Genomic DNA, 17364 nt, shown 5'->3' with positions numbered 1-17364 from the left:
ACGGAGGAAATTTCCCAAATTGTTTACAAAAGCTGCACAGAGTTCAGTTTCTAGACTCTAGAATTTAGGGTCATGACTCACCCCTGCTACTTATATCTTTGTCCCTAGTCTACTGGCATCAAGCTGGGTTCTCAATGAGAATCTTGCCCAAATGATTCATCACAAGGTTGTGAGTTCTAGAAAGTATCAGATCTGAGGTCCCAGAAATTCCATTCAATTGGTATAATTAAATCTTACCAACTCAATAAATGGGGCTGCAGGTTTTTTGCTTTTGTTTTTGTTTTTTTGAGACAGGAGTCTTGCTCTGTCACTCAGGCTGGAGTGCAGCAGTGGTACGATCATGGGTCACTGCAGCCTCAACCTCTTGGGCTCAAGTGATCCTCCCACCTCAGCCTCCCAAGTAGATGGGATTACAGGTGTGCACCACCACGCCTAGCTAACTTTTGTATTTTTTGTAGAGATGAGGTTTTGCCATGTTGCCCAGGCTGGTCTCGAACTGCTGAGCTTAAACCATCTGCCCACCTCAGCCTCCCAAAGTGCTGGGATTACAGGCATGAGCCCCTAGTTCTGGCCAGCTGCAGGTTTTAATAGACAGAAATGTAGTGGATGTTCTGAAGCATTTTTCTGAGCAGCGATGGGCAGAAAGATGGGTCCATTATAACTGTGGAATCTGGTTAATAGCTATATAGATATTACATATCCATATGGATATACAGGTATGGATGTTACTGTACTGGGTTATAGTAATGGATATTGTATTATTGGTCTACTTTTGTATATTGTTAAAATTTCCATAATTAAAAGTATAAGTAATATAAAAGAAAGCAACCCAGCTTATAGTTCCAGGTGGAAACCAGCCTTAGCTGAGCGAGGTAAGAGTTGAAGCTGGACTCATTCTTTCTTGCACAATAACAGGGTTTCCTTTGAAGAGAAATGAAAAGCACTGAATCAACCTGCATATTTAGAAAGGGTTTATTACCTTGCTGCATCCCTCCTCCTCTTCAAAGTGAGAATGACATTTCCTTTCCAATGCTTCCACAGGGATATAGAAATCTATGTAAAAATTCCAGAGCTTTGTTCCTCACTGGCCACAAGGGAGGTTAGGCACTGGATTTCTTATAGGGCTGATGAAGGAACATAATGGCAGCTTCATTTTAGAAAAGGGTATTGCTTGAACAATAATTAATAAACCAGCACCCATATTTCCCTCTGTGGCCTTTCCCAGACTTGTCTTATTTGATCTTACCAACTTGCTACTCAGGGAGTGAGGTTCCTGATTAGAAAGCAAACTAAATAAGACAAGAAGTCTCATTCATACCTTATGCTTTAAATGCTTTCTTATCTTCAAAGAATTCCAATTGCTTTTTTTTCATTTGGAAATTAGGAAGCCATTGACATAGGCAAGAAAAAATATTCATTATGTTCATTTTACAAATGAGGAGACTGAGGTTTAGAGAGGTTAAAGGAATTTTCCAAAACTTCACAAGGGCTCCAGGAATGATTTGATTGATGTCTTTTATGTTTTCAGAGCCCAGGCTTCCTGTGTTCTATGCGGTGTATAGATTTGTCTTTGGGTTATTTCCTATACCAAACTTTAGTCTTTCTCACTGGGTACAAAGGGAAGTTCTAAAATTCTGTTCCCTATGGAAAAATGTCCTTTGCTCCTCAGGGCAGATTCCGCAGGGAGAGACTTGCAAATATGAAGGAGGAGTGGAAGGTGTGATCGGAGAAAATACCAAGGACTGAAGGGTGAAAGGGTGTGGGATGGATTGGAGGCAGTTCTGAGATGAGAGCCTGCTGAATGTGTGTTCAGGGCGATCAAGTTGGCTTCTTCTGGAAAACACCTGTAAGCTTGGGAAGGCTGGGATTGGCTTCCATCACAAGCAGTTGGGATCTAAGTTCATTTTCATCAGGGCCATTCTAGCTCAGTTCTGCTGGGAACCGTACTGGAATGGGTGTGGGACGGCTTCGAATTCAGATCTGGGTTCTGTTTTTTCTAGGCAGTCTCTCGGAGCCTGCTTCCTTGACTATAAAATGAAGAGTTGTGAAGAGTAAATAATGCCAAGTTGGAAGGGTCTGACACAGAAACTGACAAAGGATGGGCCCTCAATAATCGTGATTTCTTCTCCCCCTTTTCCTTCTTGGTAGAATCATCCCAGGAATCTACGCAAGTAGGGCCCTTCGTCATTCTTCGGAGTAGCCGCTTGAGGGCTGGAAGGAGCAGTGATAGAAACCCCAAAGAAGCAGAGACCCTCCAAACTTCGAACGCGATCACTGTTCTCCCCCGACCGCCGACCCCGCTGGGGAAGAGGGCGCGACAGGGCGATGATTTAACGCGGAGGGAGCGCGGAGGCCGCGGTACCCGGAGGTGCTGGGTCTGACGCCCGGCTGCTGAGCGCGGGCCGGCGTGTCCTCCCCACAGCGCCCCCGCGCGGCCTCCTCCCGCTGCGCCCGGTACGGCGACCCGCCGCGGGCAGCCCTGGCGTTTGGCCACGCAATGGGCTGAGGACCACTAGAGCTGGGGGAAGATCAAAGCATTCTTATGGGGCCCAAAGAGCCTGGGATTGCAGTTTTGTTAGCCTGGCCTCACCTCGTCAATAAATTTTCGGCGAAAGTAAGGAGCAGGAGTGGAGGGTTGGGGCGGGGGTTGGTGGGGCGCGGGGTTGGGCCGGAGGGAGGGACCGGGGGTTTCTTGCACCTGCACTCCTGCCGCGTTAAGTCAGTGGGAAGCAAGTGACATTTCCTTTTCGCCCGCCCCCTTGGAACTTGCTCATCTCCCTCCTTTAGAACACCGCCTGCTCTCCGGGGTCAGCATTATCAAAGAGAAGATTTCCTCCAGGCTCTTAAAATTTATGTGGCGCCTTGTTACAAGGAGCGCGCTGGAAGCTGGGTTTGGTATCTCCTTGTCCCCTCTTTCTCCTGCCCCGCCCCCACATCCCCGTGGAGAAACCCTCAAGCAGGTCTTTTCCGTTTCCTCACCCCACTTAGAACTACAAAAAATATATGGGAAGGTGATTTAGTTTCACTTCAACCTCTTCATTTTGCAGAAGCCCAAAGTGGTGATGGTGAGAAAAGTGGCCCAAGGTCAAGGGTTACTTCAGTTGGCAAAACCAGGAGTAGAACAGGAGAATCCCTAGAGTCTTACTATATATTTTTTGCTACTTATTTCATGGATAAAAATAACCCTTCTCTTAGGCAGGTCAAGTACTCTTTAAAGGTGTCTGTGCTTTTGCCAGTTGGCTGCAAAACATAGGATCACACTTCAATCACCTGGACATCGTGGGGAGTCGCTGGCTATCCAACGACAGAGCCGAGTACAGTCTGATCTCTCCTCTGAGACACTCCTTTCTCACTCCCACTCCATCCGGAAAAACACTATGGAGCATGTGTTCTGGGCAAGTCTTCTCCCAGGCTTGGGTAAAATTTAGGGACTCTTCTGGCATAATTGGGGGGAATCCCTCCTCCAGTAAGAACACTTTTCAGCGGGACCTCCTGGGGCTAACAGGAAAGGAAATATTTCAGCCCTCCACAGAGCTGAAACTCAGACCTCAGAGTCAGCTTCGCACAGGACAGGGCTAAGGAAGCCTGGTAATTTTTGGCTTAAAGTGCAGTCAGAATGAACCTGACCTAGAAGCCACAGGATCATGGAAGCTTTGTGACTTGTGGCAAACTTCTTTGTCACTTGGATGAATCCTATTGAATCTGGGCTCTAGGAAACTGAATCTTTTGTGAAACTACTCCATGTCCCATCGTTTGTCTAGTTGATAGATTCCACCCACTGCCTACATTTTTAACTAGGTAAGATTAATAGCAGTAGCATAGAGGAGAAAAATATCATCAAAATGTCAAAACCAATGCCAAAGCTTGTTTCTAATTCCCCACACGCCACCTTCTTTTCCTTCTCCTCTCTTCCTCCTGTCCAGCTTGGACTTTCTTCATACCCTTGATCTTGCTACCTGAGCAAGCAGTCCATCAGATGGGAGTTAAGATTTGTTACAGTCTTTAATGTTTGAGACAAAACCTAGAAATCAATGTACTTCCCTCCTTCACTTTACAGTCAAGGAAGCCCAGACCCAGGAAGGTGAAAAGATTTGCTGAGGGGTTCATACACATGGAAGAAGTTAACTTTTCATCATAGCACCTGCCTTACCAACAATTGGCATTTCCCCCCCACCCCCCACCCCGCCTTCATTCCTCTCTACCTGGTTGTTAGACTGTTGGGAAAATATGGAGAGTGATTTCAGTGTGGATAAAATGTGCCGCCTTGAAATGTAAAACCCCAAAATAGAATGGGAGTAGGGAGTGGAAAGTTCTCAGAGTCAAGTGTTAGTCGTGAGGCCCCCCAGGGGCTGCAAGGAGGCTCTCGGAGGTGGAGAGCTGTGTGTCTCCTGATGTGGCAACCAGCCACATGCCCTCTCAGGGCTGCCTTCCATAGCAAGGCCATGGCCCCGGGGTGGAACCCAGGCCCCAGTACAGCCCGCAGTATCTGCCTCCCCTGAGGACCATTTGGAATGGGTACTGAGAAGTCAAGAAAGTCTGCAGTTGCCTCATCTCCTGGCTGCTACCAGCCCCCCAAGTGAATTGAGCCACGTTTCCCAGCATGGAGGATGGAAGCTGCCGGGGGTTGGGACAGGCAGGCTGGCAGATCCTCCAGATAGATATGCTAGGAAGGGACGATTACTTCATAGTCGGCGTCTGACTCCGTATCCCTCTGCAAAGAGCACATTTAAAAAGACTGTATGAAGGCATGGAGCTGGAGTTACTCTTTGACCCCGCACAGCCACTGTTTGAGCTGTGTGTCCCCCAGCAACTCCCATGAACTTCTCTGAGCTTCCGTTTTCCTTTCCTTTGTAAATCGAGGGAGTGGACTCAGCGCCTCTCGTTCGGCCTTTTGTGTCTATGAGTTAAATCCTGCTTCCCACGGAGGAGAGGTGAGAGTCTAGATCGCACCGTCCTTTTTGTTCCGTTTTTTCGACGAGCGGAGCAGGGAAAGGGAGAATTCCAACAGCCTGGCGGAGAGCAGTTATCTCCCGCAGTCTCCACTCTCCCACCCCCATGGCTGGTGACAGGTCGTATATTTGATTACGCAAAGTAAATTGGGAAATCATATCTCCGCAATCCCATCTGGGATTATTTATTTCGCCGCGTCCGCAGCCGGTCAAAGTCGTGAGACGGTACAAGGCTGAGTAGCTTTCCACAGAAGGAGGTGCCTTCGAGGTCAGCTCTGGAGAAACCACAGCCAAGCCAGCCACAGCAAAGCACTTCTGTTGGGATGCTCGGGCGTTTTCAAATGTCAGTCGCCACCCTGGGCGCTCGCGGCAGGTTGATTCAGCAAGGCGACTTAGGCTGGAGGTGGAAGGCGAGGACTCCCGCCGGCCCCCAGCCTCCTCTGGAGGAAAGTTGGGTGGAATAGGGAGGAAATCGGGCTTCGGATTTCCCCCAGCCTCGGGCTCTTTGCAGGCTAGCTCATGGAGTTAAAATAACCACAAAAATAATACGAATTACTCCCAAGCACTGAATGCTTCAGTATGGGCGGGTCACCATGCCAGGGCGTCTACACGCGTCGCCTCCTTTTAGGTGAACTCCATTCTGCAGTTGAGGAAAGTGAGGCACAGAGGAAGGTTAAGGGACCTCGTCACCACCACTAGCCAGGGAGGGTCAGATCCGCATTCTGACCCGCCTCTGTCAGGCTCGGCCTCTAAGCTGGGCTGTCCGAGCAGAGTCCGGGCAGAGGTGGGGGATGTGTGGGGGGAACGCTCAGGGCAGGATCGACTCCCGCGATTAGCCCTGTGAGCGAAGGGGGCGGGGGTGGCAGGGCCGGGCTGCAGAAGCCGGGACCCTCGAACGGGATCCGAGCCTATGTGGCTACGTGAGAGGGAAGCCACCTGTGCTGCGTGGCTCCGGGGCGAACTGGGTGGGATGGGATTCGTAAAAGGAACTGGATAGGTGAGCGGGAACCAATATGAAACTCACTTTCCTCCTTTATTTATTTTATTTTTAAATTTGTGGCAGGGTGTTTGAAGAAAACAAGAAAACCACCCTCATCCAGGAAACAACAACAACAACAAATACTTCTCTCTCTCTCTCTCTCTCTCTGTCTCTCTCTCTCTCTCTCTCAATCTCCAGGGTCTCACTCCTGTCGCCTAAGGCTAGAGTGCAGTGGTGCGATCTCGGCTCACCTGCAGCCTCGACTTCTCAGGCTCAAGCTGTCCTCCTACCTCAGCCTCCTGAATAGCTGGGACCACAGGAGCATTCTACCACGCCCGGCTAATTTTTTTTGTATTTTTAGTAGAGACGGGGCTTCGCCCTGTTGCCGAGGTTGGTCTCGAACTCCTGTCCTCAAGCAATCCACCCTCCTCGGCCTCCCAAAGTGCTGGGCCTCCTTCTTTTTTTGTTGAGGTTCCCGTATGTGACTCGCCCAAAGAGAGACTCTCACCGGGTGGGTCTGAGCAGCGCCAGAAAGGGAAGGGATACAGGGTGAGAAAGATTTGGGGTAAAGGGAGAGGGAGGCAGAGGGGGAAGGGGGCCCCAGGCCGGTCAGTTCCATGAGGCAAGCCCCGCCGGCCGAGCTCCATGGGCTGAGTCAACAGCGGCCCAGTTGCTTTGTAATTTACAAAAGGGACTCCGAATTGTACTTTGTAATTTGGTGTCGGTTTACAAGGCAAAAGACTTCTGTTTCCTCACCCCACCAGGTCCTCAGTCACGGCCTGACCCCTTTTAGGAGAGGGACCTCAAGAGGGGAGCTGAATTCCTTGAGCCCTCGCCTTTCAATCAAGTTTTCAAGGCACGCTTTGGCCGGGCCCTCCCGGACTGGCTGTGCTGCTGCCTCCGGAGGAAATCAACGTCTGTACCGAACTCCTAACCTGTGAAGACGTGCTATCCTCATAATTGCGGAGTCGGGCCAAGGAAGGCTACTCTTTCCCCTTTGCAGATGAGGCAACTGAGGCAACTGAGCCGCAGAAAAATAACTGACCAAGATCACCCAGCCTGTGGAACATACAGCCCAGGCTCTCTGGCTCCTATTCCCTCTGAATATTTAATTTACTAAGCAGTTTGAGCAGCTGTAGATTCCTTTCACAATCCGGTAATATCTATGATAATTACTCCTCCCCTTCCCCAAAATGTACTTATTTTCCCATTCAATTTCGGAGCTTCTCGGACTTCCTGAAGTTCGTCCCATGATAAAGACCCTCTTTCTCCTCCCCTCGTCCCGCCCCACGACCTCGCTTCCCAGTAATTGCTGGGATCCTGGTTCTCTGGAGGCATTCCGGGCAGCTGGATTGAGGGTGATTCAACTGAGTTATGATTACAGCTGCTTGTTCCCCTGTGCCGCAGACGGGTGTGTAGGGAGGGTGGGACTAGGGGGGCACGTGGAGGTGGGCAAGAGGTCTGGAGAGAGCAGTGGGGCTGTTGTACACGTTTTTGCTAAAGGTGAGGGTTCAGGGCTAGGGAGGAAACAATCCTGAGCCCACCCCTCTGGGACCCACGGGCTGAGGTCCTCCAGGAAGCAGTGGGGCTCAGCTTTCCCTGTGTCAGTACGGATGGAGCACACACAGGAAGAAGGCTGGTGGCTCTGCCGGAACATTCTGAGGGCCTTGTTCTCTGCATACGCTGTGACCTGCAGTCCCATCTCCCACTTGGCCTCAGCCAGCGTGGTTTATTGTACACAAATCCCTCTTGTTTCCTCCTTATGCAGCAGTTTTAAAATTTCGAACTAGTTCAAGAGCTGCTCGGCTGCTCGTTTACTTTCAGTTTTGGGAACAGAGGCTTACACCCCTTTCTCCTCCTGTTTCTCCACCGGTCCCCCTTCCCCTCAATCTAGTTTCCCAAAGTTAGCAAACCTACTTTCTTGATTTTGTTTCTTAACATTTAAAACAACTGGTGCAGGGCTAATGATTTCATCTCCTTACCACCACCCCTAACCTTAAAAGCAATAAATAAAATAAAAGCCCAGACTGCCAACCGCATGCATACAGGGCCAGCGGTGGTGGGGGTTTGTAGTTTGCATACACGTCGCGAGGCAGAAGCCTGTTTGCAAAGGCAGAAATGTAGCTAGCAGGGGAAGACGCTGAAAAAACGGAATGATTTGATAAAAACGTGCTGGGTCCTGTTACAGGAGGGCTGCTGGTAGTAATCCCAGGTACTAAAATCAGAAGGGGTGCAGGGGAATAAAATTTAAACAAGCAAACCCATGGTGAGTCTTTCTTGCTGGGAGTGAGGGGCTCTGCAAAGTTTCTGGGACTTCAGAACAGAGGTCGACAAGGTCCATTGCTCTTCCCGAGACTACTGGGTGATCCAGGGCTCCTCTCTGAACCTCAGTTTCGTCGTTGGAAAAACGGGGATAGGAACATATTTCCGTTGCGGTCAAGAATTTAAACGTTCCAGTGCAGGTGAAGGAAATATGCTTTAATGAGTGGGTATAAAAAATGTGCAAAAAGAACCTGGTGTTACAAGGTGGTGTCAAGGGAGAGGAAGTAACAGTCTGTATGACCCCCCTGTTCCTTGTCGGAGCGCGCACCGCTCACAAGTCACCCTCTGAGTCGCCAGAGCTACCGAAAAGCCGACGGGAATAAGCAGGACTGTTTCTCTACTTCCTTCGTTGGGCTTCGCAAGAGGCTCTAGGAAGAAGCACCCGTACAAGTGGGAATCCCAGTGCCTGGTCACCAGGGAGGAACTTTCCAACATCACTGAAGGCTTGGGAATAGTGCTTCTGGCCGGTCGCGTTGGTTTCACGGTAGTTCCTAAGCTGCCTTTGTTCCCACTTCTCGGATCCAGGTTAACTTTTAACATTCTGACAAACTCGAAGAAAAGTAACGTTGGAATTACGTCAGTAATTCCCACCTTTCAACCAATATTTGTTGCGGGCCTACTATGTGCTCATTGCAAGGATACCCAATTTTGTAGTCTCCCAAACAGATCTGACTCGAGAGGTCTTGATTATCTACAGATGCAGTTAGAAAAGCGTCCATATTATTTTAAATTGAGTTCAAGAAATAGAATGCAGCGTTGAATTAGAAGACTAATTCCTTCTTTTAATATGTTGAAAATTTTTTATTGTTAAACATTTTGTGAAGGATTTTTTGAGGCAGTGTTAGGAAGTCTATAAATACAACTATGCACACTAAAAAGCAGTCATCTTTTAAAAAATAAGTTTGTTTAAATGCATGCTTAGGGCGAATGGATTTACCTAAGTCTCTTAATAGCATGCATTTCTGATCTTCCCTAAATTAACTGTAATAGCAACTGATATGGCAGAAAAATGTAAGTGACTTGTAGTTGACTTGGCCACCTGTCACACGGGCTCGGTGAAGGTTAATGAGGAGCTATTTGGCACTTCGAGAATAGGTGGCACTAGACACGGAAATATCAACAGGCTATTTGTATGCTAACTAGGAGTTTCGGTGCCAGGTAACCATTGATGTACTCCTGCAGGAGAAAGAAGGATGTCGCTGTACGCCCCGATAGAGAGGCATCATTTTTACGCCCAGTTTGGATTAATGATTGATTGAGTCGCAGACATGCTTGTGATGCTGACAGAGACCAATGCTGGTCTTTCTGATCTCTTCCTCGTCGTTTATTACCTTCTGTTGTGGACAACGCATTCCTAAGAATGTATCTCTGCTTGTTTCCCAGTCCGCGAGATAAATGGTGACTTCTGTCTCGCAGGCACCGTCATACCTCGGGTTTAGATTCTGGACAGGCGACCCGGCTGCACCGAAGGCCCGGTAGGCGGACTCTGGCGGAGCGCTTCAGGGAGGAGAGTGTAGACCGCGGGGAGGCGGAGGGCTCCCGGCCAGCGTGCCTCGGCCAATCAGTATTCACACCGCCTTACAACCGGCCAATCAGAGGACGAAAAGCTCCGGGGCCTGAGCCGATAATACTAGGAAGGGGAGCGCAGTCTAGAGACTGAAGCCAGTGGCGCTGCGCTGAATGCAGCTGCGCGCGCCTGCGGGGTGAGCCAGCGATCTGAGCCAGGCGGGGGCAGCCCAACCTTTCCCGCCCAGCCTGGGTCAGAGGAAGCCGAAAGCGGCCTCAGCAAGGTGAGGCGCCCGAAGCTGCAGAAGACCGAGCAGAACTTTGCAGAATTCGGGATGTGCTGGGCTAGGTCGCTGAGGACTTGACTGGCTTCCTCCCTCCTTCCCTCCACCTTCTCCCTCCCCTCCACCATCTAGTGGGTTCGTTCCGGGCCTCCAGCTATCAGCTCCCGATCTCGTGTTTGAGGGTAGCGACCCCGATTTCTGTTTGCTTGCACAGCCAGCAGCCCTAGCGCCAGATCCTAAAGCTGGATATCTTTTGACTGGGCTACCAGCCCGGGCCTCAAAGTTTTGGTGAGTGCTGTGATGCCGCTCGGGGTGTCAGGGAGGGCAAAGGGCGTGAATCATCTTTCACCTTTTCTGTTTGACTTGGATGCCTTACCTTAAAGATATAAACCAAGCCCTAAGTACAGAGAGCGCACGCGGCCCAGCCCTGTGCGCCCCAGGTACTATTAAGGCTGGACGGGCATCTGTAGCTTTGTGCTCTTTGGCCCTATGGCACTCTAATGACAACAAAATTTTGGTTTTTAGTTAATTATTTTGGGGAAGGGGGTGAGGCGACCTCTTCAAGCCCAGGGAGGGGTCCTTGTGGTGGTGTAGGCTGATGAGAGGCATTTGGGAAGCATAGAGTGGTACTTCAGTGGGTCTGAAGGGCCACTTGTAATCAAAGGAAAACAATTCTTCAACGGATAGTTTTAAATGCATCATGGCCATACTAGTTGAGTATGGGGAAATCTGACAAGTGGCCTGGGCCGGCCTAGTTGGACACAATATTTTGTGTGTGTGTGATAAGTGAGTTACCCAGGGACTTGTCCGGAAGGCCTGTGTAAAGCCAGAGAGGGCTGCGATTAAAAGTCAGGTACTCGCAGAGCACTTAGAATTAATAAAATAAAACTTTTGTTGGGTTGTGGATCCCTGGGGGCCCTAGAAAGGCACGTGTGGCCTGGAAGTGCGGGACATGTAATGAGAACAGGATGACTCAAGGCGCCGGAGGCGGGCAGACCAGGAGCTTTGGGCCGGAGGCTCAGGGATGGTCCCTGACGGCGGCCGGTGGGTCTTTGGATTTCTTCGTGTTTCCCCAGAGTGCGGGCTGGCGAGCTCAGGCTCCAGCGAAGCCCCGAGCGCCATGGCCGACCCGCAGGCTGGCTCCGCGGCCGGGGACTGGGAGATCGATGTCGAGAGCCTGGAGCTGGAAGAGGACGGCTGCGGGGCGCCGCGGTCAACGCCCCCCGGGCCCAGCCCGCCGCCGGCCGACGGGGACTGCGAGGACGACGAAGATGACGACGAGGTGGACGAATACGCGGAAGAAGAGGGCGATGGCGAGGAGGCAGGCGCGTCCCCTGGGATGCCCGGCCAGCCGGAGCAGCAGGGGGGACTGCAGCCCAGGCCGCCGCTCGCGCCTCAGGCCTCCCCCGCCGGCACCGGTCCCCCGCAGCGCTGCACTCCTGCCGGCGGCGGCGCGGAGCCGCGCAAGCTGAGCCGCACGCCCAAGTGCGCGCGCTGCCGCAACCACGGCGTGGTGTCCTGCCTGAAGGGCCACAAGCGCTTCTGTCGCTGGCGCGACTGCCAGTGCGCCAACTGCCTGCTGGTGGTGGAGCGGCAGCGCGTCATGGCCGCCCAGGTGGCGCTCCGGAGGCAGCAGGCCACCGAGGTGCGTACCCGCCCGGCCCGGGGCGCGCCTCGCCGGGGCGACTCAGGCCACAGTGGAGGTGGGGGAGTTGGAGGGGAACGGGGCAGCTGTCCACACCCCCGCGCCCGGGGCCTTGCGGTGCCTGGCACTCCCTAGGAAGGATGGTAAGAACGCTCTTCTGCTTACACTGGCAAGCAGGATCGGGAGGGAAAAAGCAGGCATCTCTGGGGAACTTGGGAAATGATTTGTCTTAAAAAGCAGGCAGAGAGGCCTCGAAAGTGATTAGGCCGATTTGGAACATCGCGAGAAAATCAATGTTTTTATTTTTTTACATTTAAAAGTGCATTTTCGTGGTGTTGAGGGCGGGGTTGGGGGGAGAGTGGTTGATCCACAGCACCGCGTGCAGCTCCAGGCTCGTCACTGCTGTACTAGTGATGATGGAGAAAAAGAACCACGCAGCACGCGTGCACTCGGTGCTTCAGCTGTTACCTGGACGTTTGAGATATCTAGAACACTCATTTTATGGATGAGACACAAAATGCATGAGAAATTAGATGCCTGCAGCCCAAGGTCATCAATCCGAAGCTACTGTCCCTGCAAACTGCCTAAGAGCAAGCGGAGGGTCTCTGCTGCTTCCCATCGGAGGACTCCAGCTGCGAGGAGAGCCAGGGTTTTCTTTCGGAGAGAGTCTCTTGAACCTTTGATTTTGTATTTGTTTACAATGTGCGCCTGGACAGGGAGAGCTCAGGGAGCGAGGCTTCACAGGGCCTCCTCCCAGACTCAGGACTAGGGAAGATTTTCAATTTTACTTTTTGGCGGAGAGGAGCTGAGGAGTGGATCGCCAGACATACTGAAGGCAGCAACCCCACTGGAAAGCCTCTCGAGGGCCCAGGAGAGCGCGCTGGACGCCATGGGCACCTGGTCCTGGGCTTGGCCTCCTCCCGCGTCCCGCATGGGTCATCGCCTGCCCTGCGTTCCCACGCGTTCTCTGTAGCATATGCTGGGTAGGACGCGGGCGTGGGAGGGCCCAGAATCCCACCAGCTGGTGGTGACTGCGGAGGCCAGGGTGGGAGTCCGTAAAGCGCAAATTTGGAGTTTGCAGCCGGACCCAGGAGACCCTCATCTCTTCAGTCCCCTATCACCCCCACCCTTCCCGCCCTGCCGCAGGGAGAAATCCGCCCGGCCTCACTGCTTAACAACAGGCGTTGGGCACCTTCTATCCGACAGGTGGGCTCCCAGGACCCAGCCTGGCTGCAACCATCTCTTGAGGTCGGGCTCCCCCCTGAAAGGGATTTCACTTTTTCACTTTTCTCCGGGATGGCCATAGGTCTGCGTATATCTAGAGTGATTAGAGTCTGGAGTGACCGTGCTGGAGAAAGCAGGGGGCCCAGCTCACCAATTGAGGTTCCAGCTCCTTGCCCTAGGATTAAGGGGTGCTGATATTAATTCGTTTGTAATTATTTTTCACACGGAATGGGAAAATTCAATACATTTAGAAGGGGGAGAGTTTCTAGAAAAGATTTACTGACATCCCGTCCTTTCCCCTTCTCGCCCGCATTTTCTTTCAGGGCATTATTGATGATGTTTCTTGTGTTTACAGGACAAGAAGGGGCTTTCTGGGAAACAGAATAATTTCGAGCGCAAAGCTGTGTACCAGAGGCAAGTCAGAGCCCCCAGTTTGCTGGCCAAAAGCATTTTAGAAGGTAAAGCAACAAAATTATCCTTCAGCCTTTTAAACCGAGCTGAGTGACTCTCATTAATCAGCACAAAGTGTATTTATTAATCTGTTAAAGAGCTATCTAAAGGGAAAGTACTTTTTATTAGAAAGGTTTTGTTTAGGTGTACGCTAAAACTGAACCCGTGCGGAGAAGATTAGCATGGCCCGGGAGCCAGAAAGTTTTCTTCTAAGAAGGAAACTGCCACCTGGGAAAATGAATCTCACATACCTGCTGAGGTTTCTGCCACCACCAGTTTAAGAATCCCTATTATTTGGTTGTCTGCTTAGTGGTTAATGGGTTAATGTGGAGTGCACGTGAAATTTACCCCGTGTGAGGGATGTACAAAGATACACTGCCAAGCGATGCTGGAGCAGATGTCTTGGAAGGAAATAAATAACTTAAACAAAACAAAACAAAACAACACAACGATGTCCACTTTTCTTAGTTGTGGGAGCTGAATAGATTAAGTCAAGTGAGGGGTTTAACAGCTGCCCACAACCAATAAAGACCTTTAGTCTGGAAGTTCAACCTCAGATTCCACTCTTTTTCATTGTACTTTTTTTTTCTGGATTACTTGGATAATTCCTGTTATTCCAAACTGCATTTTTACCATTTTTTGACAGTCGAGGTTATAGAATCTGAAAAAGGTTTTGAATCCAGCAAGCGAAGTGGAGGTTGAATGCGAACAGTGCGAAATCTCTAGCTTTCTCTCTCCATGTTCTCACTTTCGTGAAAGCCTGGGGATACATTAATTTTTCTTAAAATATCACTGATTTTTAAAAGCATCTCTATTTCGGTATGGAATTTATTTATTGACCTTCTCAATAATATATTGACTATTTTTAACCGTTTTTCTTTAAATTTTTAAATATTTAAATAAGGGACAGTTAATGTTTGCTTTAATCACTGCCACTTCATGAAATTCAGGTTGAAAGTAAATAAAAATTTTTAAGTAGACATTTGGATTCTGTTTTTCTCTTGTGTGGCTTCTGAATTTTGTTGGTTCTGCACAGGTTTTGAAGTTTGTGTGTGTCCTATCATGTGTTGTATACTTCTGACCATAGAGTGGTTTCTTATGAATTAAAAATGAATTTGGTTACAATCTGGATAAACAGATTTATAATAATAGGGCCACATTGATAAACTGAGATTATGCAAAGCAACTTGCGAAGTCTGAGGACTAAATGGAATAGTAAATTCAACTAAATAATTTCCTGGTAAAAACTTACCATAGAAATGTAAACATTAATTTTCAAATTTTATTTTATTTGCAAATGAGTATAATGGGTTTGTCACTATGTAAACACAAATATAACAATGGACCCTTCAAACAAATATGATAGAGGTGAGTGCTTGGGGGTGATGAAATACTCCAAGTATTTTATGCCTCCAGGAATTCTATTTATGTTACACTAATCTTTGTATTTGAGTTTGTTCCTATTCGTGCGATGACTTAGCCTGTGTTCTAATGATTGCTTGTTCAACCATTTTGGTATCCGCCCAAAATGATTTGAGCTTGGGAAAAATGTTTTAGAACAGTTATTTTCAATAGAGCAGGGAATACTGCCCGCCTTTTTTGGGTTTTGTTTTATTTTGTTTTATTTTTTTTTGTAGTGGTAGTCAGGGGAAGGCGCCTGGTTAAATTGTTCACTGTAGAGTGTGTTTGACTAGTTAACAGCTCTTTTCAATTTTCTATGCTTCTCTATTTTCTTAAGCCTTTTTTTCTTTTTCTACTCACTAATCTCCTTTAACTTTCTTTCTTTCTCTTTTTTCCTAGTTCTCCTTGGATTATTCTACAGCTATTACATTGTGTACATAATGAACCATCTTTAGAAAATAAAAGTGACATCAGCTGTAGGTATAGATATATTTTTTAATAATGAAAAAAGATGACATGGATAATAATAAAACATTGATCGATACAAGATGAATAGCCTTGTCTCTTAATGCACAGGGGGCCTGGGAAGAATATTAAAATTTTAATCAATAAAGTATGCCCGTTGAAGCAAGCAAGCAAGCAAACAAATCAACAACAACAACAACAACAACAACAACAGCAGCAGCAGCAGCAAGTTGCAATATGGATATCTTTCACCCTCCCAGGAAACTATTTTTTTCTATACTTCTGCATCTGTGTAAAAATATTAGTGAGATGGAACTGTAAATAATTGTTCTGCTGATTTGTAGTGTTGCTGTTACCTTCTGGGTTTCCAGATTTTTCTTCCGTAGATGTTAATCTCTTTCATGTGCAATCTTTGCTTCTTGTAGGCTATCGCCCCATTCCAGCGGAGACTTATGTAGGAGGGACCTTCCCTCTACCTCCCCCAGTTAGTGACAGGATGAGGAAAAGAAGAGCCTTTGCTGATAAAGAGTTGGAGAACATTATGCTGGAGAGAGAATATAAAGAAAGGGAGATGTTGGAAACTTCTCAAGCTGCTGCTCTGTTTCTGCCCAACCGCATGGTGCCTGGACCTGACTACAACTCCTATAAAAGTGCCTACAGCCCCAGCCCAGTGGAACCACCGAGCAAGGACTTCTGTAATTTCTTGCCCACCTGCCTTGATTTAACCATGCAGTATTCAGGATCTGGGAATATGGAACTAATTTCTTCTAATGTCAGCGTGGCCACGACTTATAGACAGTATCCCTTGTCCTCGAGATTTTTAGTTTGGCCCAAGTGTGGCCCCATTAGCGACACCCTCCTCTACCAGCAATGCCTGCTAAATGCCACCACCTCAGTTCAAGCCCTGAAGCCTGGGGCCAGCTGGGACTTGAAGGGAGCACGAGTCCAGGGTGGACTCAGTGCAGAGCATGACGTGATGCCATTGAAATTGGAAGGCTCCCTGGTGCTGCCTCACACTCCTGAGATCCAGACCACGAGAAGTGACCTTCAGGATCATGAGGCTGTCCCAGAGAGGTCCGCGTTCTCCCCACCCCGACGGAATTTCTCTCCCGTTGTTGACACGGACTCCCTGGCAGCTCAAGGGCATGTCTTAACGAAGATCAGCAAAGAAAACACCAGGCACCCTCTGCCACTTAGACACAATCCATTCCACTCATTATTCCAGCAAACGCTTGACGACAAATCGGGTCCTGAGTTGAAAACACCATTTGTCAAAGAGGCCTTTGAAGAGACCCCTAAGAAACACAGAGAGTGTTTAGTTAAGGAGAACCAGAAGTACGCATTTACAATAGACAGATGTGCAAAAGACCTTTTTGTAGCCAAACAAGTTGGAACAAAACTCTCGGTGAATGAACCACTGTCATTCTCTGTTGAGTCTATTCTTAAGAGGCCGTCATCTGCCGTCACTCGTGTCTCTCAGTGAAAGGCTGCTTAAACAGAAAGCTGGATTTTCTGCAGTCTTAGAGCGCTGTTGCCATTTGCTACTTTTTTTAAAAGTTAAGATGTTTGTGTAAAGAAATTTCTAATGTAAAGATGATGATTTTGAAAAATTTTATATATTCATAATATGCATGTACTTTTTCTTATCACATATATTTAAACTTACAGATGGAAATTGCCCAATGTGCACATTGTTAAGTACCATGCTTTACACAGCATTTCAAAAAGCAATAAAATCGACACTGTCTTCTCAAAGACCCAATATTTGACGAAGCAAATAGCTGTCTCCGTCTAGATGAATAAGCTATTTTTCTATGATTCTGTATATTTGTATATTTTGAAGTATTCTTAATGGTCACTGGGGGCCACAGGAAAACCTTTATAATACTTTAGTTTTGCATTGTGGAGGGCACATAAATTTAATTATTCGAGACTGTTTGAGGCAAAAATAACTTTAAGGAGGACATAGGGCCGTTTGCATGTTACAGTATCTTCATTTCACGTGATTGGTCAAAGCTGAATTAATTTGAAGGGAAATCAAATGTAATGTCTCTTTTACATTACGTTAGATGATTTAGGTTCTTGGAATAGATTTCTTCTGACTCCCTGGGTCCCAGTTTCTTTCCCTGGTGAGGATGT

At 48.5% G+C, this 17364-nt stretch overlaps 1 protein-coding gene across 3 annotated transcripts; it reads left to right on the top strand.

Moving 5' to 3' along the window:
• The first annotated feature begins 9914 nt into the window (after nucleotides 1-9914).
• On the top strand, nucleotides 9915-16987 carry DMRT2 (doublesex and mab-3 related transcription factor 2). Of its 3 annotated transcripts, none has more exons than XM_055294568.1 (4): nucleotides 9915-10328; nucleotides 11117-11685; nucleotides 13265-13367; nucleotides 15651-16987. In XM_055294568.1, the coding sequence occupies exons 2-4, from the start codon at nucleotides 11161-11163 to the stop codon at nucleotides 16706-16708; spliced, it is 1686 nt and encodes a 561-aa protein (XP_055150543.1). In that variant the 5' UTR covers nucleotides 9915-10328; nucleotides 11117-11160; the 3' UTR covers nucleotides 16709-16987. The 3 variants fall into 3 exon arrangements, with proteins under 3 accessions (XP_055150543.1, XP_055150544.1, XP_055150542.1); XM_055294569.1 differs by having other exon boundaries at nucleotides 15160-16987; XM_055294567.1 differs by lacking the exon at nucleotides 9915-10328 and having other exon boundaries at nucleotides 11034-11685.
• Nucleotides 16988-17364: the final 377 nt, after the last annotated feature.

This window comes from Symphalangus syndactylus, chromosome 9, assembly GCF_028878055.3.
Source record: "Symphalangus syndactylus isolate Jambi chromosome 9, NHGRI_mSymSyn1-v2.1_pri, whole genome shotgun sequence".
Classification (NCBI taxonomy): Eukaryota; Metazoa; Chordata; class Mammalia; order Primates; family Hylobatidae; genus Symphalangus; species Symphalangus syndactylus.
This window is presented reverse-complemented; position numbering and strand designations above follow the sequence as displayed.

Excerpts from the sequence above, each read along its gene's own strand:
- DMRT2 (XM_055294567.1), top strand. The coding sequence starts at position 11,065 with ATGGTCCCTGACGGCGGCCGGTGGGTCTTTGGATTTCTTCGTGTTTCC. Across the intron at positions 11,686-13,264 it reads GGAGGCAGCAGGCCACCGAG|GACAAGAAGGGGCTTTCTGG; the intron begins GTGCGTACCCGC and ends TTGTGTTTACAG. Across the intron at positions 13,368-15,650 it reads GGCCAAAAGCATTTTAGAAG|GCTATCGCCCCATTCCAGCG; the intron begins GTAAAGCAACAA and ends TGCTTCTTGTAG.